At 44.8% G+C, this 26,358-nt stretch overlaps 1 protein-coding gene across 1 annotated transcript in view; it reads left to right on the top strand.

Annotated features, from left to right (window-relative positions):
• The first annotated feature begins 17,861 nt into the window (after positions 1-17,861).
• The window catches only part of FSCN2 (fascin actin-bundling protein 2, retinal), a 28,497-nt gene continuing 20,000 nt past the window's right edge, over positions 17,862-26,358 (top strand). The window contains exon 1 of the mRNA XM_073560563.1: positions 17,862-19,042. Within this exon, the coding sequence (XP_073416664.1) occupies positions 18,217-19,042 (826 nt within the window). The 5' untranslated portion in view covers positions 17,862-18,216. The remainder of the gene's footprint in view (positions 19,043-26,358) is intronic.

Genomic DNA, 26,358 nt, shown 5'->3' with positions numbered 1-26,358 from the left:
TTCTTGAGGTCAATGCCTCTTCAGTAGGTGCGGGAGCTGTACTAACCCAGAAATTGTCCTCCGGGCGAATGCATTCCTGTGGTTTTTTTTTCTAAGGTTTTTTCTTCCGCAGAGAGGAATTATTCTGTTGGAGATTGGGAATTGTTGGCTATCAAATTGGCTCTGCAGGAGTGGAGGCATCTTCTAGAAGGAGCTCTTCATCAGGTATTCGTATACACCGATCACAAAATCCTTGCTTACCTCCAAACTGCACAAAGGCTGAATCCTCGTCAAGCCCGCTGGGCTTTGTTTTTTGCTCGTTTTAACTTTGTTCTTCATTTTCACCCAGCTGACAAAAATGTCAAAGCAGATGCACTTTCTAGAGCCTTTCTGCCTCCTGATCAAGAAGAAGAACTGCAGCACATCATTGAACCCTCAAGGTTAGTCGCGGTCGCTTCAACTGATCTTGCCCGACTGCCTCCCGAGAAGACTTTCGTGTCAGCTTCTGAGCGTACTCGTGTCCTTCGGTGGGGTCACTCGTCCAAGTTGGCTGGTCACGCCGGCCAGAGAAAGATTCTGCAACTCATCTCCCGGTACTACTGGTGGCCTGCCATGGCTAAGGACATTCTGGAGTACGTCACAGCCTGTCCTTCCTGTGCTCGTAACAAGACGGCCAAGCATCTACCCACAGGTAGGCTTCAGCCTCTTCCAATTCCGTCTGCTCCCTGGCAACATATCGCGATGGACTTCATCACAGATCTCCCGATCTCATCTGGCTGTTCTGTGGTGTGGGTAGTGGTGGATCGCTTCTCTAAAATGGCTCACTTCGTTCCACTACCCGGTCTTCCAACTGCTCCTGAGTTGGCGGACCTGTTCATCCGGCACATCTTCCGTCTCCATGGTTTCCCTCTCCACATCGTGTCCGACAGAGGAGTCCAGTTCACCTCAAGATTCTGGAGAGCAGTTTGTAAACTGGTAAGAATTGAACTGGATTTTTCCTCAGCGTACCATCCCCAGTCCAATGGACAAGTGGAGAGGACAAATCAAATCCTGGCTGGATTCCTGCGTCACTTTGTCAGCGCCCATCATGACGACTGGGTAGACTTACTGTCCTGTGCCAAATTTTCTTACAACAATCAAGTAGGTGAATCTTCTGGAAAGTCTCCCTTTCAGATTGTCTTCGGATTGCAACCCGGAATACCTCTTCCCATCTCTGAATCATCTGGCAGTTCCAGCTGCCGATACTTTCTCCGAAGATTTTTCTAAGGTCTGGAGGGATACCTAAACTGCTCAGGAGAAAGCCTCCCAGCATATGAAAAGGCATGCGGACAAGAGATGTTTGGATGCACCTATCTTTCGCCCCGGGGATAAGGTATGGCTCTCTTCTAAGTACATCCGGTTAAAGATGCCATCCTACAAATTGGGTCCCCGGTTCATCGGACCATTTGAGATCTTGAGACAGATCAATCCAGTCTCGTTCAAGCTGAAGTTGCCCACTTCCCTACGTGTGCCTAACTCCTTTCATGTTTCTCTCCTCAAACCAGTAGTTTTGAGTCCCTTCTTTAAGGATCCGGGTACCACTCCTGACCCTGTCTCGGAGGATGATGTTTTTGAGGTAAAACATATCCTTGCCGTAAAAAAAGTAAGGAGTAAGACCTACTACCTAGTGGCCTGGAAGGGTTTTGGTCCTGAGGAGAGATCTTGGGAGCCTAGGGAGAACATCCAGGCTCCTCTTCTCCTTAAACGGTTTTACGCAGGCTTGAAGACGAGGGGGTGTAAAGAGGGGGATACTGTTACACCCCGTCCTGGCGCTGCGCCCCGGTCTGCCGCTGTTACACCTGGCCCCCGTCCTGGCGCTGCGTCCAGGCCTGCCGCTGCTCTCCGTTCTGGGAACTCACCTTGAGCCTCTCATGCTGCTGCTCAGCGTTCTGTCCTCCCTCCTGCCTCCTCCTCCTGGCGTCCTGTGAGGAGATCTGTAGCTAAGACTATTAGGGCACGCCCGCCCGCTCACTTGCCTTCTTAAAGGGGCGGCGTGTATTATTAAAAAAAATGCAATCAAAAAATGGCAGCGCGCTGTCTGCTATTTCTGGCCTCTCCTCCATAGGGAGAGCGCCGGAGCAACAAGTATCTATCATTGCTTCATCCGGTTCTCATGCTAACCTGTCTGCGCTGCATCTGCAGTCTCTGTGCATTGTCTAATGCTCTCTGTTTCCACAGCATATCAGTATTCTGTGTTACCTGGTTATATCAGCAACCATCTGGGCCTAAGCCATCCCGTTCCGCCTACAGCCATCCGAGTCCAAGGACTGTGTGAAGGTCACTGGAACCGACTCCTTACCAACTAACCGGATCCAGGACCCGTCTCATTACGGATTCTGCTGTAACCTTTGTTATCCCTTTTGGTCCCGCTGGGAGAGCTGCCACGTGTTTGGGGTCTAACTGGAGGTAGCACCTGTGTCCTCCGGGTATTCCATTCTGGCCCTGCCTGAGGGGCTTTACTACGGGTGCCTGGGGCTCATAAGTCACGCCCCTTTCGGAGCCCCCCGGACCGTGGTCCCGAGGTTCCACTTAAAAAATAAAAACGAATGTGAACTTCACCATCTCTGCCTCCGCTTCCATTCGCTGCACAAGCTATTAGGCGACTTCTAGGCAAAACCACCTATGACCTAATGATAGCACCACTGCATGACTTATTTAATTTTCTCTGTCTATATGTACTTACCCCTGTAAATATTCACATGATGAGGCCTCTAGAATAAGGCCGAAACGCATTGGTCAGATTTGGGGTCACTACTATTAGGACTGTCAAAACAACTTCTTTACTTTCTGTAATCTAGGCTAAAAATTTGTTACTACCTGGAAGCCATCAACAAGCAGGTTAAATGCTGTTAACTTATCTTCTTATATAAATATTGTGATTGTAAAATATTTCAAACCTTTAATTAATATACGCATGTTTTGTATTTGCACGACCGTAACAACCTGAACAGTAAATTTACAACATTGTTTATGATGGTAGATGTATGCCTATAAAAAAATAAAAATAAAATGCATTGGAATTGCAGGGGTAATGACCTTTATTTCACTAAATGAAGTGACGCTCTTAGCCTAAGGTCGGAGTCACACTTGCAAGAAACTCGCACTAGTACCGCGTATCAATACCTGGCACTGCTGCCGGCACTCAGGACCAGAGTGTGCGGCTGCATGTATTTCTATGCAAGGCGCACACTCCGGTCCCAAGTGCCGGGTATTGAGACGCGATACTAGTGCGAGTTTCTCGCAAGTGTGACCCCGGCCTATGTTGTGGAATTGCATTCTGAGCCTTTTTATTTTTGCTCCCTGCTGATAACACAATTGCTGGCAGCTGGTGATGACTTGCCGAGACGTTAATGAGTGCGGTTTCTCTTGGATACTTTCCATGGCCTGTACATCCTGCGTGGTGCAGGTTACGACAGGTGTCTGCAGTGTGCATCTGAATCCACAAGGTGTGCCACAAGCCTGGCAGCCTACCAGGGCATGCCCTGGAAGTCGTGCCACACACGCAGGTCTATTTATATGCCACAGTGCCAGTCACGGGGACTGGCAGTGTGCGATCACAGTGCTGGGTAGACTTAAGAGTCCTTTGTAGCACATCCTTTCATTCCTGCTATTTGGGGTCTCGATTGCAGGTTCCGCTCCATAAAAAAAAAAGGAAAAAAAAAAAAAATTGGCTACCTTGACAGCCCTCATTAAAGTCGATGAAGTCCGTCTCAGTGCCATTATTGTCATAGCTAAGAATTCCAGACACATTGGGGCCATGTCATCATTTAAAAATGCAAATTAAGAATTGCGGCCTAGTCCCTTAAAAGGGATGGTCTGACTTTTTTTAAAAAATGGCAAGGATGGGTGAAAAAAAAGATGTATACTTACCCTCTATAACCTCTGTGGCTCCTGCATATGCCACCTTGATCGTCTTTAGCAGGAAAGAAAGGGGTGACTTCCTATTCTTTTATCGCTTGACCACTGAGGTCACCCCTACTTGAGCCATGAGGTTAGAATTGTTGAGTAGACATCTTTTTACTATTTTTTACCCTTCCTTTCTTTTTGTAAAGGTTCTTGCTGTATTTCTATGTGACCACATTCATGGTCATTACTTGAACAAACAAATTATAACAACAGCAGCTTGTAATAATAATCTTTATTTTTATATAGCGCTAACATATTCTGCAGCGCTTTACAGTTTGCACATATTATCATCACTGTCCCCGATGGGGGCTCACAATCTAAATTCCCTATCTGTATGTCTTTGGAATGTGGGAAGAAACCGGAGAACCCAGAGGAAACCCACGCAAACACGGGGAGAACATACAAACTCCTTGCAGATGTTGTCCTTGGTGGGATTCGAACCCAGGACTGCAGTGCTAACCACTGAGCTACCGTACTGCCCCTTGTTGATGGTTTCCATGTAGCATCTGATAATTTCTACATTACAAGAAGAAACTTCATGCTAAAAAATAAGTAAAAACACAAAATAAATTAAAAATATATTAGATTTGATATTTGCTGGTTACGGTATAGCATCACTTCTTTTCTAAAAACTATAGAAAGCTGATGCATAAGTTTATATTGTTCAGTATTTAATATGCAGAGGATACACCTGGGGAAAAGAAGCGTATTATTACCGGGACGGAAATAAACCTGTGTGTATAAAAGAGTCTGACTAATTATACTGTAGATATGACAACTTTATGATGGGCAGGACGGCCGCTGAGAAGAAACACAAACGCTAGGAGCCTTATTAATATTCCTATTGACATATGCTACCAGCCTGCCTTATTATTATGGGAGGGGAGAGTATTATGGATTTTACTGGCAATGTGTCCTTTGGTGTAGGGCTGTACTGCCTTGCTGTGCCTTTTATTTCATTCATTTAAAGGGGCGCTGTGCCTAGAAGGGAATTAGGTTAAAACCTTAGAAAGCCCCAGTGCAGACCTTCTGGTACCCTCAAACCTTCTATAGTGACCAGAAGGACATGGGGGCTTAGCTTAATAAAATATTGGTGGGAGGCTTCTGCTGCAGCAAGCTGCCTGCCAGGCAGAGGAAAGATTTGTCAAGACCCTCTTGTTTTCCCAAAATAATTTTATTTGTAGTAGTAATGGACACATGAGATTTGATGCCTCCTTGCATCAGGGAGTCCATCTTCTTTTTTTATGATCCTCACATTACATCCCAATGGCCATGTCTGCTAATATTCTAAAACCTGTGAAAGGGAAATCCTTACATAGACACTCGCCACCCATTATTAAAGTGAGTGTTTTTTCACACAACCAATAGGTGGATGTATTTTACTGTCCATGTTGTGACCGTAAGTCTCCTGACTCCAACTAATAGCTTCATATAAGCTTATAAGGCCAGTCAGGTCAGGAGACCTGATGTTAGGATGGGAGGTGAAGCTGTAACGTAGCCCATAAAATACACCTAAACTACCACTGTGTGAATAAAGGCCCCGTCTCACTAAGCGATCTCGGTAGCGAGAGTCACAACTTTTGTGACGTAACAGCGATCTTACCAGCGAGATCGCTGTGTGTGACAGCGATCAGCGAGCGGCCCCCCTGCCGGTATCGCTGATCGCTGGAAGAAACCTCTGGACATTTCTTTGGTCGCTGGTCTCCCGCTGGCCAGCACGCATCGCTGTGTGTGACAGGCGGGAGACCAGCGATCAGGTGTAAAAAATAATAAAAAAAATATAGTTATTCTCACCTTCCGACGTCCCGTTCAGCCATCCTGCCTCTCTCCACGCTCCGGTCCCAGTGATCATTTGCACGAATTACCGCGAGACTTTGTTAACCCTCGAGACCGTGACATCTCGCGGTCATTCGTGCAAAGGATCACTGGGACCGGAGCGTGGAGAGATGCAGGATGGCTGAACGGGACGTCGGAAGGTGAGAATAACTATATTTTTTATTTTGATACTATTTTCTACAGCGATAGCCAGCGATGCCGGGCGCTCGGCATCGCTGTGCTGATCGCTGGTGAAGCTGTCTGTGTGACAGCTCACCAGCGATCACATAGCGACTTACTAGCGATCCTGACACCTTCATATCGGTGTCGGGATCGCTGGTGAGTCGCTTAGTGTGACGGGGCCTTAAGTCTCAAAGGGAATCTGTCAGAGGGATCAACCCTCCTAAGCTGTCTATATGAGCCTGCAGAGCATATAAACTAAAAATGATACCTTGATATCTGTGATGTGATGTTTTATTACAGAGAAATCCACATTTTTATTAATATGTAAATGAGCTGATAAGATCTATGGGCTGGACATAGATCTCCCTGAGAATCTGCCTCCAGAGCTTATTTTAAATTAAAAGGGGCACTACCAGTGTAAGACATATAATGGCTGACAGTCTGCTCTCCTGATCTACATGTCTCACACTGGTAGTGGCCCCTTTAATTTAAAATAAGCCCTTGAGGCAGATTTTCAGGGAGACCTATTTTCAGGTAGATCTTAAAAGCTCATTTACATATTTAGAAGGACCTTAGGCCCATATGAAAAGATGATTACTAGTAAACACCTGTAATAGTTGGGGGCCCTGTTGGAGATTCTACATTGCGGCCCACAAGCTTCAAGGTACGGCACTTTTCTCTGCAGTTCATAAGTTTATTATTGGGGTACTGTAACGTGTCTCCACTATTGTGGATGGGGAGTACTCACTTGGCTGGTCGTTGAGGCATACGCTGGGACACTCAGGATTAAAAAGACCATTCGGTTTATTTGGTTTATTAAGACAAAAAATAAACCTCTCTTCATGAACTTGGTAACATGCAGCACCCCATGCACCGCCCGGCAACCTTTTGGCTCTACAGTACCCACAGTCCTCGCTGAGCCCTTGTGTGCCTAATACGGATTAGTGTCCATTAACTGTCTGTGACGACTGCACACATTCCCGGATAACTCTTATCTTCAGAGGTGTCCTCTACAGAGGTAGATCACAGGCCTCCTCACTCTAGCTCAGCCTAGGCAGCACTGCCGCCCGTCCACAAACACACGGTCTCCATCTTGGGTCTTGAGACACACCCCCTGGGGTGGGGTATGTAGGTGACTGGAACCACACATCTCAACAAGTAACCTGGAAGCATTCCCAATGTATAGTAACCTCAGCAGTAGATCTGCTGAGCCAAAACAAGTGCAGGCTTCCATCACAAGGCCACGCACCTATGGGATACCTACCTCCCATTAACCACATGAGCAGTCGCCATACCACATACCCCCCCCTTTGTCTAAAGCCATGGGGCTTGTCACTTTCTATTACCCGACCAGAGACCCTTCTCGGTCGCCTCTGAAAATCATACCGTCTGCCACAATCGGGCCCTGTCACTGAACCCTTTTGGAATCATCTGTCATCCGACTCCATCACCTCATCTGATAATCTGACAGAGTTGCCCCTTTGTCGGACCACCCCCATCTCCGGCGGTCAGTACAGTGTTGCAATGCCTTGGGACCCAAACCTTCTGTCTGGTCTGACTCTTTGTCTCCACGTCCGCTACGGGTCTCTTGCCTAGGCCACTCAGCACTGAGCTAACAGAAGAGTCACCACCTCTAGCTCTTCCTTCAGGCCACTTTGGTTGTCTCTCTGTTGGCACTTTCTCCTATTGTTTTTATTCCCCAGAGAGCAGTGATTCCATTTATCTTCAGGTTGAGCACTTTCACCCTTTAGAGAACCCCCTACTCTCTCCATACCTCGGGTTGAAATTGTCCACCATCTTCTTCGCATTTCCTGCAGCTGTTTATTAATTTGCAGTCTCTCAAGTCTTAGCTGCTCAACCTCTCTTGGGTACGCCATGCGATATTCCAGGAGCATTAAGGCTCTCCATTGTTCCGACAACGAAGAATGGGACCATCCCATCTTCACCACCTACCTGGGCTTCGTCATCAGCCGAAATCCTCAACCTCGCCACACCGGACTTATCTATGATTTCCTGCATGACTCCTCCAAGTATCCCAATAACCTTTCTCACCAGATTTTTGGGCACTTGAAAGATGTCCTCCACCAATTGCAACGACTTTGAGCTTTGTTTGCACACTCCAGGCGTCGAGCGGCTTCCTCATTCCTCACCAGGATCATCTGTTTGGTGCAAAGAAATTGTAGGTGCATGTCACTCAGGATAGCCACTCGCTTCATTGTGACTTCCATAGTTGACAGGATAATCAACTGTTTAGTCTCTGGCGCCCAGTTCACACTACACGCTTCCACCGCCTTTCTAAATCCTTTATGCACCACCTCATTGGCACAAGCTTCTCACACGTCCTCTGGTACTTCGACTATGCACTTAAAGAGCGAGATCTCATTCTCTTCATGGACGGACGGCTCCTGCTTTGCCTTGAACTTTTCCATCAAGTCAGCTGCCACGACTGGGTGATTGTCTTTTTCAGCTTTTAGTGCAAACTCTCCCTGAGATTTACACTCTTCAGGACCCCTCACTATGATGGGCATTTGCAGCTCCGCCTCCTTACCACTCTGGCATGGCCGCTGTAAGTCTGTGACCACTATCTCTTTCTCTTGTTGAAGTCCTCTTAATGCTTCTCTGAGCACCTCCATATCTTCCCAAATGGCCTGGTTTCATGGTTTGAAACATTGGCAGGTGACATCTGAGCTGCAAGACTTCCTTCTCTAGCTCATCCACTCGGTGTTCAGCCGCTTGCCTCAGGACCTTTTCTCCATTATCTTCAACTGCCTTTAGGGTCTCTGCTGGGCTCTCTAAAGATTCAGTGTCCTTGTTCCCAGACTCCATCTCCCAAGCCTTGGGTTCTCTGGAGTCCTCACCACCTACTGTCCTAGTGTCACATGCCTCAGCACAACTGCCTTCCCTTTCCAGAGTTTTGGCGCAATTGTCATTTTCCACCACATCATTGACTACCTCTGTGCAGGGGTTTGTCAGTGGTAAAGTGTAAAGTATAGCGTGGCACTACTACAAGGTGCACAAGTAGGTTACCCAGACCCAAGTGAATAATAAAGTAACTTGGCACTCAACTGAATGATCCTTTTTGAAAATAAGTTTTTATTGTGGCAGTCACAAAGGACGTTTCGGCCTACAATTGGCCTTCGTCAGTCTGCCGACTGCTGCAGATGATGAAGTTAAAAGTGGAGAATTATATAAGATCCTATTACAAGGCAGTGATTTTGGAGGTTACTGCAATGACCAACTGTCTATAACACGTGTAGTGCTCTGGTGAATCCGGAAGAAATTGGAATAGGCAATGGAGCTTAAGTCTCTAGGGGCTTTATGCCTGTAAAAGTTTATGCCTGGGTATGGCGTCACCACCACTCACCTTGTCACCCAGGAACAAGTCCCCACTAAAACAGGTGTCGGACCTCTTTCCTGTTGCTATCCCGCTTTCAATCGTCACATATTTGGTCCCCCAGCTAAATCCCTGAGTTGGCCAAACCCACACTTTTCCCCGGTAACCCCTAACTCTGGGACATCGACCTGTGGGGGCGCTTCCTCCTCCCCTTTATGCATCTCCCAAAAGTCCCAAAACAATTTAAACTCCCGGCCTATAAGGTATTGTCAAGTCCAGGACTACAGGGACGTCATGGCTGGTGATAATCGTGGGTGTCTCGATGATTACCCTGGACACCGGATAATCCCTAGGGACCCCATGGATGCAGTGGACTTCCAACTTCCTTCCGGGAATCAGACAGGAAGTGTGGTGCTCACCATAGTCACCGGGCTCCCTGAGTCTATAAGTCCACTCACACTCTCTCCATTGACTTTCACAGTACACCTCTGTGACATCTCATCAGATAGCTAGCACATAATCCCGGACATGCGCTGTTCAAACATTGCTCCCGACAACAGTCCTGTTGCGCATTCACTGCCACTTCTTTTTGGGCTGCCGCCCCCTTTTGAGACTACACCCCTCTTTCGGCCACTATCCCTGTTTGGGTCACCTCCCCCTTCTGGGACTCCACCCCTTTGTGGGCAACCATCCCTGTTTGGGTTACCGCCCCTTTTGGGACTCCACCCCCTTTTTGGATACCGGCCCCTTTTTGGATACCACCCTTTGGGTAACTACCCCCTTTTGCGATACCGCCGACTTTTGGGACTCCCAGTCTATAGAAGATACTTTCCGTGGACACCACACCAGCTCCTGCTGATGTGCACGGATCACGGAGTGACAGAACTCCCTGAGAGCATTACTGTAAACCACTTCACACATGGCTGCTTCGCCTCCCACAGCTGTCGCTGGGCCTCCTGGCACTGCACACCGACCCACAGCAAACCTTGGATGAGGGTCTTGACAAGCTTTGTAACCCCGCTGAGTTACAACTAGAAGCTTTAATCTTTGTAACCCCACTGAGTTACAGCCAGACGCTTGCTTCCATGTGCTGTTGCAGCTATATCGTTGCCCCCAGCAACCAGGCTGTAGGCCTCATCTGTTGCTCCTAGCAACAAGGCCACCAGAGCACCCCCACATGGCCCTCTCAGGCCCCTTACCGCCTGTGAACGGCAGTCTATCTATGCCAACAGTTCCTCACAGTGAGGCTCCGCTCCGTTCTGCAAGGCTCTGCACCTCTCTGCATGGCTGCTCACCGCTCTGCACTGCTCTGCAGATTTTGTGGACCCCCCAATCCACAGCAAGTCACCCGGAGTTCTCCCAGGTACCTCCTGGACCGATGCCCGCAACCTATCACCAACTGTAACGTGTCTCCACTATCTGTGGATGGGGAGTACACACTTGGCTGGTCGTTGAGGCATACGCTGGGACACTCAGGGTTAAAAAGTCCATTCAGTTTATTAAGACACAGCATAAACCTCTCTTCATGTACTTTGTAACATGCAGCACCCCATGCACCGTTCGGCTTTACAGTACCCACGGTCCTCGCTGAGCCCTGGTGTGCCTAAGGGTTGTTTTACACTTGCCGTGTTTTTGCGGGCTGTTTTTGTGGCCCCAATAGATTTCTATGGGGCCGCAAAAATTCATCGGAGTGCCGTATGGCCGTGAGGGCCATAGATACGGCTGTGAAAAAATATCGAGCTTGCTCGATATTTTTCACAGCTTACGGACACGGCCGCAATAGATTTCAATGGTCTGCAAAAACAACGGTAGCTTGTTTTTGTGGTACACCGTATTTGCGGACCGCAAAAAAACTGGGAAGTGTAAAAGAAGCCTAATACAGATCAGTGTCTGTTCACTGTCCGTGACGACCGTATAAGTTCCCGGATACCACCTATGCTCAGAGGCATCTTCTCCAGAGGTAGCTCACAGGTCTCCTCACCCTGGCTCTCTAGCCTGCACTGCCGCCCGTGCACAAACACACGGTCTCCATCTTGGGTCTTGAGACACACCCCCTGGGGTGGGGTATGTAGGTGACTGGAGCCACCCATCTCTCCAAGTCACCTTGAAGCCTTCCCAATGTATAGTAACCTCAGCAGTAGATCTGCTGAGCCAAAACAAGCGCAGGCTTCCATCACAGGGCTACGCCCCTATATGATACATACCTCCCATTAACCACATGGACAGTCGCCATACCACAGGTACCAAAACCAGTCTCGATAAGGAAAGTGGAATATTCGAGTTGTAGGTCATTGACTACCATTGCTTTATATACAGATGTTGGGAAAAAAAATGTACATATACAGTATATCGTCCTGTTTAGCAGTGAGACACAAACTGCTCTCCGTGAGTCTGAATTGCACTACAGATCCTGAAGGGGGCACCAGTGATGACATGCCCAATACCCATTACTCCAAGCTGGTTTTTGTGAGTCTTGTACCTCAGAAATAGTTCTCTCTTCTCCAGGTCCCTCATCACAGTAGTAGGACTGTCTAATCTATAGGGTGGTATGAACATTTTGTCATTTATGCAAAATTTTTGAATGTGTCATTTCAGGTTGAAGCAATGAGATCTCTGGTTCTGACAGTTTCCTGGCTTCAACTGTCAAATTTTGAAAACATATTAAAAAAAAAAAAAATTGGTAAACTTTTTTGCCTACACACTAAGAAAATGAAGAGAAGTAAAACAATCCTAAAGTTTCTATCGGCAGCTCCACACTTAGCTACATTGAGTGTTATATAAGTATGGTATGTTACTCTAAACCCAGCATTTCTCCTGCACAGTAAAGCACACCCGAAGAGCAGGGAAGAGGTGATCTATCCTCAGCGGCTGGAAAGAGATAACACGGGCATGAAAAAATCATTAGAACCCAAGCTGTCGGCCTTATTTTCAGGAAAGGAGAGGGCTTGTATGAAACACAAGCTTCGCTGTAGGGACACAAGTAAAGGCTCAGCCGATTGTATAAACTCCATTATCATTAGTCAGCAGAGAGAAAAGTGTGTTGTTGAACATGACAGGTGCATTCAGGGTGACATCTTCCTATGTGTCCCCCAAAAATAATACGGTGTGGACAGACAAAGCTATTTTTGAACAATTAGATGCTAGAGATATAGAGGACGCATTAGGACAACTGAACAAAAAAAATACATTTATTGCCAGCAATTTTTACAATTCTGACTAGCCCAATGTTTACAGTGGTGAGCAGCCCAATGTTTATAGTAGAGAGCAGCCCCATGTTTACAGTGGTGAGCAGCCCAATATTTACAGCAGTGAGTAGCCCAATGTTTATAGTAGAGAGCAGCCCAATATTTACAGCAGTGAGTAGCCCAATGTTTATAGTAGAGAGCAGCCCAATATTTACAGCAGTGAGTAGCCCAATGTTTATAGTAGAGAGCAGCCCAATATTTACAGCAGTGGGTAGCCCAATGTTTATAGTAGAGAGCAGCCCAATGTTTAAAATGGTGAGCAGCTCAATGTTTACATAGGAGAGGAGACCAAGCTTTAAAGTGATGAGCAGCCCAATGTTTACAGTAGTAAGCAACCCAATATTAACAATCATGAGCAGTCCAATGTTTACAATGCTGAGCAGTACAAAGTTAACTATGCAGAACAGTCCAATGTTCACAGTGAAGAGCAGTCCAATGATTACAATGTTAAGAGTGGTGAGCAGCCCTAAGTTTACAATGCTGAGTAGTAAAATATTTACAGTGAGGAGCAGTCCAATGTTAACAATGCAGAGCTGCCCAATGTTTACTGTGGTGAGCAGCTCTATGTTTACAGTGATGAGCAGCCCAATGTTTACATTGCTGAGCAGTACAATTTTACAATGTTGAGCAGTTCAATATTTCCCATGCTGATCACCCAAATGTTAGAATGGTGAGGTGCCTAATGTTCACAATGCTAATCAGTCCGATGTTTGCAATAATGAGCAGTCCAATAACTTCAATGGTGAGCAGTCCAATATCCACAATGCTGAGCAGCCCTGTGTTCACAATGCTGAGCAGCCCAATGTTTACACTAACAAGCAGCCCAATGTTTACAATGGTGATGAGCCAATTGTTTACATTGCTGTTGAGTCCAATGTTTATCTGTGCACAGTCCAATGTTTGCAGTGGTAAGCTGTCCACTGTTTACAGTGGTGAGCAGTACAATGTTTACAGTGATGAGCAGCCATATGTTTACAATGGTGAGCAACTAAAAGTTTACAATTCTGGTTACAATGCTGACATCCCAGCATTTGCAATGCTGAGGAGTCCTATATTTACTGTGGTTAGCAGTTCAATGTGTACAATGATGAGTAGTCCAATGCTTACAATGGTGAGCAGTCCAACATTTTGCAATGCTGAGCAGTCCTGTGTTGGAATGCTAAGGGCCTGCCTTATGTTCACAATGATGAGCAGTCCAATGTTTACAATGCTGGGCATTCCAATGTTTACAATGTTGAGCTGTCCAGTGTTTACAATGCTGAGCTGTTCAATGTTTACAACGCAGAGCAGTCCAATGTTTCCCATGCTGAACACCCCAATGTTAGAATGCTAAGGAGTCTAATGTTCACAATACTGAGCAATCCAATGTGCACAGTGATGAGCAGCACAATATTTACAATGCTGAGCAGTCCTATGTTTTCAATGGTGAGCAGTCCAATGTTCACAATGCTGAGCAGTCAAATATTTATATGTTTACAAAGCTGAGGAGCCCAATGATTACAATGCTGCAGAGTCCAATGTTTACAATGCTGAGGAGCCCAATGATTACAATGCTGCAGAGTCCAATGCTTACAATGCTGAGGAGTCCAATGATTACAATGCTGCAGAGTCCATTGTTTACAATGCTGAGCAGCCCAATGATTACAGTGCTGCAGAGTCCAATGTTTACAATGCTGAGGAGTCAAATGATTACAATGCTGCAGAGTCCAATGTTTACAATGCTGAGGAGCCCAATGTTTACAATGCTGAGCTGCCCAATGTTTGCAGTGCTGAGCTGTCCACTGTTTACACTGCTGAGCAATCCAATGTTTACAGTGTGGGGCAGCCCAATGTTTACAATGCTGAATAGTCCAATATTTACAATGCTGAGCAGCTCAATGTTTACAAGGCTGAGAAGCTCAGCATAGGCAGGGCTGCAGGGGATTTATGTGAAAACATAAGTCTGTATAGTTTACCCTATTGTCCTGCAGTGGTGATCCAAAGAAGAATGCAAAATACTAGTGATTATAGAGGCATAGTGCTCTTTACTGATCAATTGTACATCCTAAACAAATAAACCGATAACCTGTACTATTACATCAACTCTCACTACACCCTTAGGTTGAGAATACAATAGTTCCTATCAAAACAACTATGGGCATAGATGTAACTCTCCTGGATTTCCTGGGTTTATGTGAACAATGGGTGGGCTAGAGACGTTCCCAAAAGGGTTTAGGTTCCGAGAGGGTGGGTTCCCAGAATGGATGGAGTTTGGGGGGAACTTAAACTTCAACATAAAGGTTTGTAACTATGCAGAAGAGGTCCAAGTATTAATAATAATAAATCTTATTTCTATAGCGCCGACATATTCCGCAGCACTTTGTTGCCATGCTGTATTATGGTGGTCTCACAGGGCTCCCACTATCATCAGGGTTTATCAACTTATACAGTAAGTCTGATTACTTTTAAAAGACGCCAAAGTTGTCATATAATGATGTTTGATACAGCATAATTCAGGTCCTTACATAACCAAATTATTTTTGTACATAAGCTTAAAAAGGATTCCTAAAAAATACTTCTTTTAAAGGGCTCAGACTGTTTAAACATTTTTTAAAAGTCATACTCGCCCTCATTGAGCTCCTGTTCTGAAGCTTACTCAGTTCCTATAGGTTTCTGTTTCCCCATTCCATCTTGATCAATGTACGCAGTGGTCACCTGACTCTGCCAGTGGGCATTTAAGATGTGGCCAGGAAGGAGAGACTCCATAAAGTCAGGGTTTTTTTTAAGGAGTCTGAGCTCTTAAAAAATATTTTTATTTTCTGAAAACCCCTTTAATGCCAAGTGCAGACCCTAAGTGAGCGGGGGAATATTAAACAACAGGAAAAGATAGAGGTCATGCTCTACCAATCAGAGAGAACACAGTGTATCTGTTTCTTCTTTTAATGACTATATTACTTGGACAACCATGATCAGAACCAAAGATGGTTTCGTTGTAACCCATCATTTTAAGTGTATTTGACTCAAATTTCAGCACCACCCTCTGCTTCTAGGGCCCCTAAACTTACACGTGTAAGGATGGGGAATTATATGTAAGTTTTTGATTTGCCCTCAGTAAGTAAAGTCACCTGCTCCAGAATATGCCATCTGATGAAAAGAAGCTTATGTTTTCTTTTCAGAGTAATGAGGTCATGCTGGTAAAGCTCGGGCACAATAGGACCCTATTTGGACAGCAAACATTATGCAGGAGATTTGTATTACAGATCTGAGTGTGTTTTCTGTAATATCCAGCAGGATCGGTGCCACATGCCAAAGGATTTCCTTGCTCTGACACATATGGGAATCGGGAGCAATAGAACCCCACCCCCCACCCTATTTGTAACCTCTTCTGTCTCTGATTGCAGGGCAATGGTTTCTGGTTCCTTTTTCCCCCTTTTATCTGCTTGGCCCCATGCTGAATCACTGCTTGTAAGGAGAGATCGGACTACATGATGGAGACAAGAGGGGCGCTGTTTCTAGAAGAAACCAGACTTGTTTCTTTCAATTCCACTTAGTCACTATTTAATGCATATTTGCAGATTCCCCCGGAAGAAGAGGACACCTCCCGAAGAGTTGGAAAATCTCTCAGATGCCACCAAACATCACTTATAAAGCGGTGCTTCTGGAAGGTCGCTTGTGCATCAGACTGCACTCTAGCTTTCAAAGGCACCATCAGGAGGCCCACAATGGTCGAGGGAGATCTTATGAACATCTTAACATTTAGAAGCATTATTTATTGTATATTTAGAGCTCTCACAGTACATCCCATTATGGTGAAAAAGAGCCCACACAAGTGCAATGGTCACAAGAAGTACCAACTACTTGGACACAACAGCTTTGTCACATTACAGCTGTCCCAGTGATCATTGAGATACATAAAACACAAAGATAAGGCCATCTTATTGCCTGGCAGAGTTGCCCTCAGCTTTGTAGGCATCTGAAGATTTACTTGCCCACCACAACTGCAGGTAGTCCAATGCAGCTGAGCTCCAATTCCCTCCAACTGAACAGTTACTCTCACCATATGCTATCTCTACTCCAAACTAAGAATCTGCTGAACTGCATGTGTCTTGACATTGAGGGAACTTGACCCCAACTGTATAGCTAGTGTGAATTTACTAGCTTCAATAAGTTTCTGAGATTAAAGGTTTGTCATCCTTGGAAATTCAGCAGTCATGTTCTTCATTAGTATCCATACTCAACTCTCACTTTTACAGTTGACCAACGTGGTGTTTGTGCGTATTGCAATTCCCATTTTGGTAACAATATGCAAACTCCAAGTACCCCATGTCCCTGCTTCAAAAGGTCCTCAACCTTAAACTGGCCATTCACATTAAATTCATGATGTCCGAACCTACCACTTCTGAGAGATCATACAATGTATATGTGGGTGTCCTGATTTTACCCCAACAGCTGATGTCGGAAGGGAAAGACAGATTAGACTGTTGGATCTTAGCATGTCCGATCCTTTTGTTCTCGGGGAAGATAAGCCTTCGTCAGTGGTGTCTGGCAGCATCTTGCTTCCCTCTCCCCATTCAGAACGCAGGCACGCTCGGCTATCAGTACATGACGTCCACTATGGGTGAAATATAAGATTCAGAAAATGACCTTGTCTTGAGTCTTAAGTCCCTGAGTTTTTACGGCTGTAACTAAGTCGTACATTTTGTTTTGCATCCCATTTGTTATTCACGTGTACCGATTGGAGATGAGGATGACGTGCAGCGCTCACTGTGGTTCAGGCAGATTCGCCTTATCCCAGGTACGAGTATTTAGAAGTGACTATAGACAGATGGAGGCAAACACAGTGGGGAGCCATAGGAAGCCTAAACGGATTAAACGTGGAAAAAAATATCAGGATAATTGTTAAGCAGATTATACTGTGGGCTCCCGAATGGGGAACCAGGAGGTGACCTACACGAATGCCGCAGGAATCAGAGACGCAGGTAATATTAGACGAGTGTAAAAAGGAAAAGATACAGACAGAATTCGGCTGATGAGGAGGAGGGAGTGGATTAGATTACCTGACTCTTTTTTTTTCCACCTGTACCATTTTAGTCAGAGGAAGGACACAGGGAGTCAGGAAGAATTTTTTTATTATTATTGTCAGCAATGGAAGACTAAATTAAGACATCTTCCCGAAGAGAAAGAAGCTTTTGAAGGAGGAATGGAAGAGCTTCTGCCTAAGCAGAGAGAAAGTGTTCACTCAGCTGAGTTGAATATTTGAGAAGCAACCCAACAAAAGGAGCATTGTTTCCTGGTATACAGGCCCTTTGTGGCTTATGCAATAGCCCCACTATTGGTTACTGGCGACTCGCGGTTCATTGAAAACCAGGGACATAGCTTTTGTAATCCTAGATGTGGCCAATTAAACAGGCTGCAGCAAACACTTTGCTGAGCAGTCTGTGTCCTAAGCTTAATATGTGAAGAGGAAAGTCCAGCTTCTCTGCATCCAGACTGGGAGGGAGATGGCGATGTGCAGATTATAGGAAGGCGGCCGACGCAGCCCAAAGTACGGGCAACTGGACGAGGATCACAACCGCGTCATTGGGTGTTACGTTGAGGTGCTTCTAAGTTCACTCATTTTAATCCAGATCTCTCAGGGCTGCTTGCTAAGTGCCTACCTTTTGCATTCAGACTGCTGGTAACACACAACACTTTCGCTTAGGAATCTACAAGATATTTCGAAAGACAGAGAAAAAAATGCCAACTAATGGGATACACCAAATTCTGAAAATACAGTTCGGCTTGATAAATTGTGATAACAAGTATCTGACTGCAGAAGCTTTTGGCTTTAAAGTTTATGCCTCTGCTCCGAGCCTGAAGAAAAAGCAGATATGGACTTTAGAGCAGGACGAGGTGGACAGCTCGGTGGTCTACCTCAAAAGCCACCACCTGGCAAGATATCTGTCCGCTGACAAAGATGGGAACGTGTCGTGTGAGGCTGAAAAGCCAGAGGGAGATTGTCGTTTTACCATAACTGCCCAGTCTGATGGCAGATGGGCCCTTCAGTCTGATATACACAAGAGGTTCTTTGGAGGTTCAGAAGACAAGCTGTCATGTTTTGCCCAAACCATCACGGAGACAGAGCTCTGGGCAGTGCATCTGGCCATTCATCCACAAGCTAACTTACTCAGCGTCAGCAGGAGAAGGTACGCACATTTGAGCCCTCAAGAAGATGAAATTTCTACAGACAGTAATATACCATGGGGTGTGGACTCCCTCATCACCCTCGTGTTTCAGGATAAAAAGTACTGCTTGAAAACTTGTGACAACAGGTACCTACGTAATGATGGAAAGTTGGTTAAAGATCCTGATAACGGCACAGGCTATACTTTGGAGTTCAAGGGTGGAAAGTTGGCCTTCAAAGATTGTAGTGGGAAGTACTTGACACCCATGGGGCCTACAGGAACACTGAAATCTGGGCGGAGCTCCAAAGCTGGCAAAGATGAACTTTTTGATCTTGAAGAAAGTCATCCACAGGTTGTCTTTATGGCCTCCAACAAAAGATACATCTCTATCAGACAAGGTAATCTCCTAAATTTTTCATGTCAATTACATTTGTGAAGTCATTGGTCAATATATCAGTGTACCTTTCCTTGGTGTAATACTGATCTGTGTGCCCTTATATTACTGTATAACCAATTAGTTAATGGAATTTCACGCTGAAATTTTAGAACTGAGTCTTAAGTAGATTTTTAATGTAAGATGTCTGGTGGATATAGAAGGCACAAAAGAACTAGAGGGAAACTTCTCAAGTCCAAGTGGTGACAGATTTATAAAATATCACAAAACATTCTAGAAATGTAAAACGTATTGATAAATTACATTTCTCTCCCAAAGTGGTTTTGGAAAAACAAGATCAAATTCGTGGAGGTTGGCAAGGGCTCTCTTTTGGATGCATTCCTTTCTATATCTCAGACATCCCACATGTGAAAATCTGCCTCAATTAGCTGGATAAGGTGACATGCCAACGAGGTTTAGTTGTTTATCTTCTTTCAGTGTTTTTTTTTTAAGATCCTTCATAATGTAACCCTCTAAATTAAGAGATTCTTGTTCCTTAAAAATGTGTGGATCCAAAATATCTGTTTACGATATACAAATAAGAAAGACAGGAGTCAGACACCTGGGACACCAGATTGACTGGATCTTGGTCACAGCTTGGTTGAGTTGGCCAAGATGTGGTGTTGCTGAATTTGAGTCTCCTGTGCAGGATATATGATTCCTACCATCTATGTTGATTCCCAAAGTTTATAATATATATATATATATATATTTATAATATAGTAATGCAAGTGTTGAGGGTAAATTAACCGAAAAGAGGGAAAATTCATTCCTTAGTGGAGGTAATACTAATTGCATCATAGCAGCAATACAGAATCAATAGTTTGCACAGTTCTATGGGCAGCTCGTTTGTCTATGCACTTGTCCAATAATGTAGAATTTCTGGCAACTAGATCAAGGTATTACTTAGGTAATAATATCCTGTAGATGGATAATCTAAATACATGAATAGATTTTTTTTTGTGGGGAAGTACAGGTCCACTTTAAAGAGGGTAAGTGTAACAATTATAACAATACACATATGCCACATAGGGGTGCTGAGAAACTAACCCATGTGAAAGCTGTAATATTGGTAATATCTTGATGGAGGACACCTCAAGGACGTGGTTTTTAGGGGGATATTATGGATCTTTTGTACAATACCATAGATCGAGTGAGTCATAATAAGGTGAAAAATTCCACATCCTTTCCATGGATATTTATAGCTATGGGAGCTGGTGGCCCTCCCATTAGAATAATTATTATTATTATCCTCCTTTGTGGATATACAAGTGACACGTGTGCCCAATCTGCTAAAAAGCAAATCCACCTACATAGAAAAGTCACACTGCATGGTCTGGAGCACATGTTACTGCAGACTCCTATAACTAATGGAGGTGTCAAGTACTGACAACACACTAGGAGAAAAAACACTACTGGGGTAAATCGCAGGTGTCACTTCCCTTTCTAAAGGTGGAGGGTAAGGTGCTTCTTCAAAAAAAAAAATTAAAGGGCCTTTCACACATAGCGAGATTGCTAGCGATCTCGCTTTGTGTGACATGTACCTGCGACCGGCCCCCCCGCTGGATATCGCTGATCGTGCTCGAATGTCCCAGGCCATTTTCTGATCGTTGGCGTCCCGCTGGCCTGCGCGCATCGCTGTGTTCGGCGCCGACGAGCGACGTCGTTGGCGACGCATGGACGCAGGCAGAAGTCGTCATCATCGCTGCAGTGTGAAAGGTAACAGCGACCGCCGACGGATCGCTTATCACTGCTGCATTGCTGGTGAGATCTGCCTGTTTGGCAGCTCACTAGCGACCATTTAGCGATGCACCAGCGATCCTGACCGGGTCGTATCATTGTCGGGATCGCTGGTGCATCGCTAAATGTAAAGGGACCCTTAGATAGAATTCTTTCTGTTGTTTCTGTATATGTTTTTTTTTTTTTTTTTTAAATGGCTGCCAATTTCAGGGTCCTCCTAAAATTACTGAACTACTGTGACCAACCTATTATGTGGGGATAATAAAATACTGTAAAAAGTGGAAAACTGTCCCAGGATTTCCCTATAAAAAAAGTGTATAACTATTGAGCTCCAAGTCTTGACAAGACTGGTGTACTTACTTTGAAAATCCAAGGCAGAATGGCTTTAGAATCCATTTCAAAAGTTTCCCTGCCTAGATTGACTTATAAAATGCTAAAATGTGATATCAGGATTATACAGCTATTCTGATATGAATTTTCAAAGACGCCAGTCTCATCAGGGCTAAGTGATCATGTTCAAAAACAAATGCATTTTTTATTGTGAAATCTGGTGACCGATCTGTTCTCAGGTGGTCATGTTAGCCTCCAGTAGTCTCTGACTAGTCAAGAAGGACCAGTATTAGGGTATGTGCACACGCTGCGGATTGGGGTGCTGACTTGGCCGGGCAGATTTTGTAAAATCCGCAGGTAAATCTGCAGGTCAAAATACCTGCGGTTTTACCTGCGGATTGGCCTGTGGTTTTGCCCTGCGGTTTTTCATCTCCACAATGGAGGAGATGGTAAACCGCAGCGGAATCCGCAGAAAGAATTGACATGTCAATTCTTTCTGCGGTTTAGAAACCGCAGGAAAACCACGCGGAAAAATCCGCACCGTCTGCACTGCATTTTTTAATATCCTTAGGATATTATGGTACTGTACACCATAGCAAAAACTGCTGCGGATCCGCAGCGGCCAAATCCACTGCGGAACCGCAGCAGAATCCGCAGCGTGTGCACACACCCTTAGCGTGCACAGTGGTGCAAATTTTCAGCACTGTTTTCCAATATGGCAGTAAAAATGCAATGTTCTTTTGTGACAATATTCAAAATCATGTTAAAACAAAATAGCTTTTACAACAATTTTTTCACCAGAATGGCGGCACAAATTGCTCTTTTTCCTCGATTCGGGTAAGATTGTGGTAAAAACAAAGCGGTTTTATAGCAATTTCAAATTTAATGGTAACAACAATGCAATTTGCAACAATTCTGAAGCTTCTGCAAAAATGCATTGTTTTAGCTGCAAATTAGGAAAAATGCAGCAAAATAAATTCAACTCATGTGCAATGTGGTGAATGCAGCCAAAAACAGCGAACGGCACTTGTGGGAGCAATGTAGCTGCAAATGTTATATAGATTTTTTTTTCTTTTTCAAGCTGGAAAACCAATTGCCATTTAATAATATTTCAATTAGATTCTCTCATATCTCGTTTCGGCCAGTACACTCGTAGCCGATGTGCAGCTTACGGCTGTAACTACGCAAGTGTGCTAGATGGACTGTATATCTATAGAAAACCAGTGATGGAGTAAGATGGCACACATATCCAAATATTTCTATGCTACCGATTATTCCCTGCTGTCCGCACAGACTGCAGTGATTTACATGGCTCAGGGGTGGCAATGACACCATATAATCACCATGTACTGTAATTCTCCCCAGGCTGCACATATCGCTGTTGACCATGTGGACAGCAGAGATGTCTGGAGAGAGAAGGGCTTGCACAGTTTCCTACTGAGAGTCCGCTGGTGTAAAAAAATAAAGCAGACAATTTTCAGTCTTTTGAAAGTAGAAAATAAATCAGGGATTTACTGTAGTTAAAGTCAAAGAAAGCAGTGGGGTCCAGCATTTTTGACACCCACTAACCTCAAGAACAGAAGAGTCCCAGAGAAGATGAAGAATTTTTGTGCCATGGGTACGGTGGCTTATACTTACAGGAATATTATTTCTGACTTATGATCCTTTAGCTGACCCTTATGAGAGTATGGTAACCGACATTGGAGTTAAAAATGGTGGGGCCAAAATGAATGGACCTATGGGACGACTGTTTTTTTTTTCATTTGTGTGTTCGTTCAGGCTAGCAAAAAGTTCTGTCTGGCATTTATGGGGTCAATAACTAAAACTTATTAGGGTGCTGACTGGCACTGTGGTTGACCCATTGCAAGCACCGAAGCAAGATGACCGTCAATGCTGCTGCCTATTAACTTCAATCTCAGAAGTTGATTGACTGGTTTCTAAGACGAATGCAAAAAACAATCAAGTCAAGGGCATTCATATCATGGAGGCATCCTATCTATTCACTGTGGACCCAGCAGAGCAGGAGTCCTGAACCTGTGGCTTGGGAGCCACATGTGACTCGTGTGCTCATGATGTGTGGCTTTGGTGCAGTAGCACCAGGTCTAGCAAACAGCTAGGGTATGTCTCCAGATAATGACTTTTGTGAGTAGACCCACACAGAAAAGAAAATCTGAATGCACATATGCTAGCCTTAGGGGTGGAGATATAAATTAAGTATGGCAAGATGGAGATAGGATTATGCTGACAGTTGGAGGAGATGGATGTGGTAGTGTGATTGGAGTGCTTGACGCGAGAATACCAAAAGGGGGTATGATGGGAACTCCTGTATGCAAGTATGTGGCGTCAGTGTGACCTCTGTAGGAAAACTTTGGCTGACATACCTATAATGAAGACTATGAGTGTCACTACTTTATTGGGTTCGGAAACAGGATATCACTCTGTCAGAGCTGTATGTGGCTGTCCAAGTATGAAACGTTGGGGACCAGTGCTACAGAGGATAGACCAAGTTCGGCTTGACCCATTCCCTACCCTCCATGGGATCCATAGGTTTCCTTTGTCCAAAGAAACATAAAATTACCAAATAATTTAGAATGAAGTCATATGAGTAAAATGAAAAACAGCCAAGCCTTCTTATACGGTCATGTGAACCAACGCTGGAACTTTTTTTCCTCTCGCAATCAGTACACGGCTCACTTTGTCCACAGAAAACCTTAATTTGTAAAGTGACCACATATCCAGGACCCTTTCTTCTACAAAGGATGGGGCAGCAGATGATTCATGCCTCTACCTTGTGCCAAAACACAAGCCGCGGAGACTCCATCACATGTTTCTCAACGCAAGCAATGACTAGCTAGGTCTTTCCCCGGGAGGGAACAACCACGAGAAGGGCAGTCGCCAATGAAGGAAACCACCTATGCCAAAACATGGTATCCATCCACAGACAGCTCTTTCGGGGTATTGCCCCTCATCAGTGTGGAGTAGGGAACTGGCCAGTAGGAGCAATGCCTAGTAGAAGACTGTGAAAAATGAGAATGAATGAACTCATGGAGATTAACATCCAACACTGCGGAGACACCATCGCATGTTTCTCAACGCAGTGATTCTAGGGCAATGCCCCCACCCTTATGGGAAATATGTAAATATATGCAAAACACAAGCCGTGGAGACACCATCACATGTTTCTCAACGCAAGCAATGACTAGCCAGGTCTTTCCCCGGGAGGGAACAACCACGGAAAGGGCAGTCTCCAATGAAGGAAACCACCTATGCCAAAACATGGTATCCATCCACAGACAGCTGTTTTATGTGTTTTGCATATATTTACACATTTCCCATAAGGGTGGGGGCATTGCCCTAGAATCACTGCGTTGAGAAACATGTGATGGTGTCTCCGCAGTGTTGGATGTTGATCTCCATGAGTTCATTCATCCTCATTTTTCACAGTCTTCTACTAGGCATTGCTCCTAGTGGCCAGTTTCCTAATCCACACTGATGAGGGGCAATACCCCGAAACAGCTGTCTGTGGATGGATACCATGTTTTGGCATAGGTGGTTTCCTTCATTGGAGACTGCCCTTCCCGTGGTTCCCTCCCGGGGAAAGACCTGGCTAGTCATTGCTTGCGTTGAGAAACATCTGATGGTGTCTCCGCGGCTTGTGTTTTGCATATATTTACATATTTCCCATAATGGTGGGGGCATTGCCCTAGAATCACTGCGTTGAGAAACATGTGATGGTGTCTCCGCAGTGTTGGATGTTGATCTCCATGAGTTCATTCATCCTCATTTTTCTCTACCTTGTGCCAGTCATTACACTGGCTACCCATCCACTCCAGAATTCAGTATAAACTTATTACCCTCACCCACAAAGCCCTCCATGGCTCAGCACCACCCTACATCTCCATCCTTGTTTCAGTATACCATCCTATCCGCGCCCTCCGTTCTGCTGATGACCTGAGGTTAGCATCCTCAATAATCAGAACCTCCCACTCCCATCTCCAAGACGTTACACGTGCTGTGCCAATTCTTTGGAATGCACTACCCAGGTCAATACGATTAGTCCCAAATCCCCACACTTTTAAGCGTGCCCTGAAAACGCATTTATTCAGACTGGCCTATCGCCCAACACATTAACCTAATCTATCCCTGTGTGGCACAGCCAAAAGTTTTACCATAACCAGGTTCCCTGCATCATGTTCCCACATGCTTTATGCATCCATTAGCCCTCTGTGTTTGTACTGTTACACACTTAACATTATGGCTGGTCCATACAATCAGGGCAACCGTTACCACCCACCTTTCGTGTCTACCTCTTTCCTCATAGACTGTAAGCTTGCGAGCAGAGCCCTCATTCCTCTTGGTATTTGTTATAATCTATGTGATTATTGTTATGCTGTAATGTCTATTGTCTGTACAAGTCCCCTCTGAAATGTAAAGTGCTGCGGAATATGTCGGCGCTATAGAAATAACATTTTTTATTATTATTATTATTATTCGGAGCCAGGTCATCCATTGGCTTTGGTTCAGAAGGGAGTTTGATTTTGTTTGGGTATTTGATTCCATCTTCTTTTACCTGGACAGTCCATAATGTAAATATATTGATGGATTCTAGACACTTGGGAGCAGTCATTGTCCTGGGATATGATCAGGTCCACTGTGCATAGTCCTTAGCCTTTTAGACATTGTTACTCATTGATAATTTCTCCCAGCAATCTGCGGAAATGATATAATTAGAGGATGATGAGCGATGATAATCATGCCTGTGCAGTTTATTGGCCAGGGAGCCTTTCATCTTAAGAGATAATTATTACAGGACACATATGTATGTTACCCGGGTTATGTTACTCAGATAATATGGATATATAAGATTTATTTATCACACTCCTGACTTAATCATGCAAGAGCAATAAGGCTCAATTATGGCTAAAGAAGTTTCCTCTAACTGCGACCAATAAATACATGCCCATTGGAAAGGGCTAAACCAGGAGTCCACCATAGATTGCATACAAAGAAGCAGTTTTTGTGAAGCCTAGCCATAGACATGACCATTACCAAACTATCGTCACATTGCGTCAGTAATGGTGAATGATGTTCATCCTGATTCTTATGATTTATGACCAGTGTGATGCTTAGATAGACTAGTATGATGAAGGGGTGAATGTAGCTGAATGTAGAATGTAGGATCTATTGGCCCCTTAAAAAAAACTTAAAAAA

This window comes from Dendrobates tinctorius, unplaced genomic scaffold, assembly GCF_039654945.1.
Source record: "Dendrobates tinctorius isolate UK_male_01 unplaced genomic scaffold, ASM3965494v1 ptg000014l, whole genome shotgun sequence".
In the NCBI taxonomy this organism is placed as follows: domain Eukaryota; kingdom Metazoa; phylum Chordata; class Amphibia; order Anura; family Dendrobatidae; genus Dendrobates; species Dendrobates tinctorius.
Note: the sequence above shows the minus strand (reverse complement) of the source record. Positions and strands in the feature narration are given on the sequence as shown.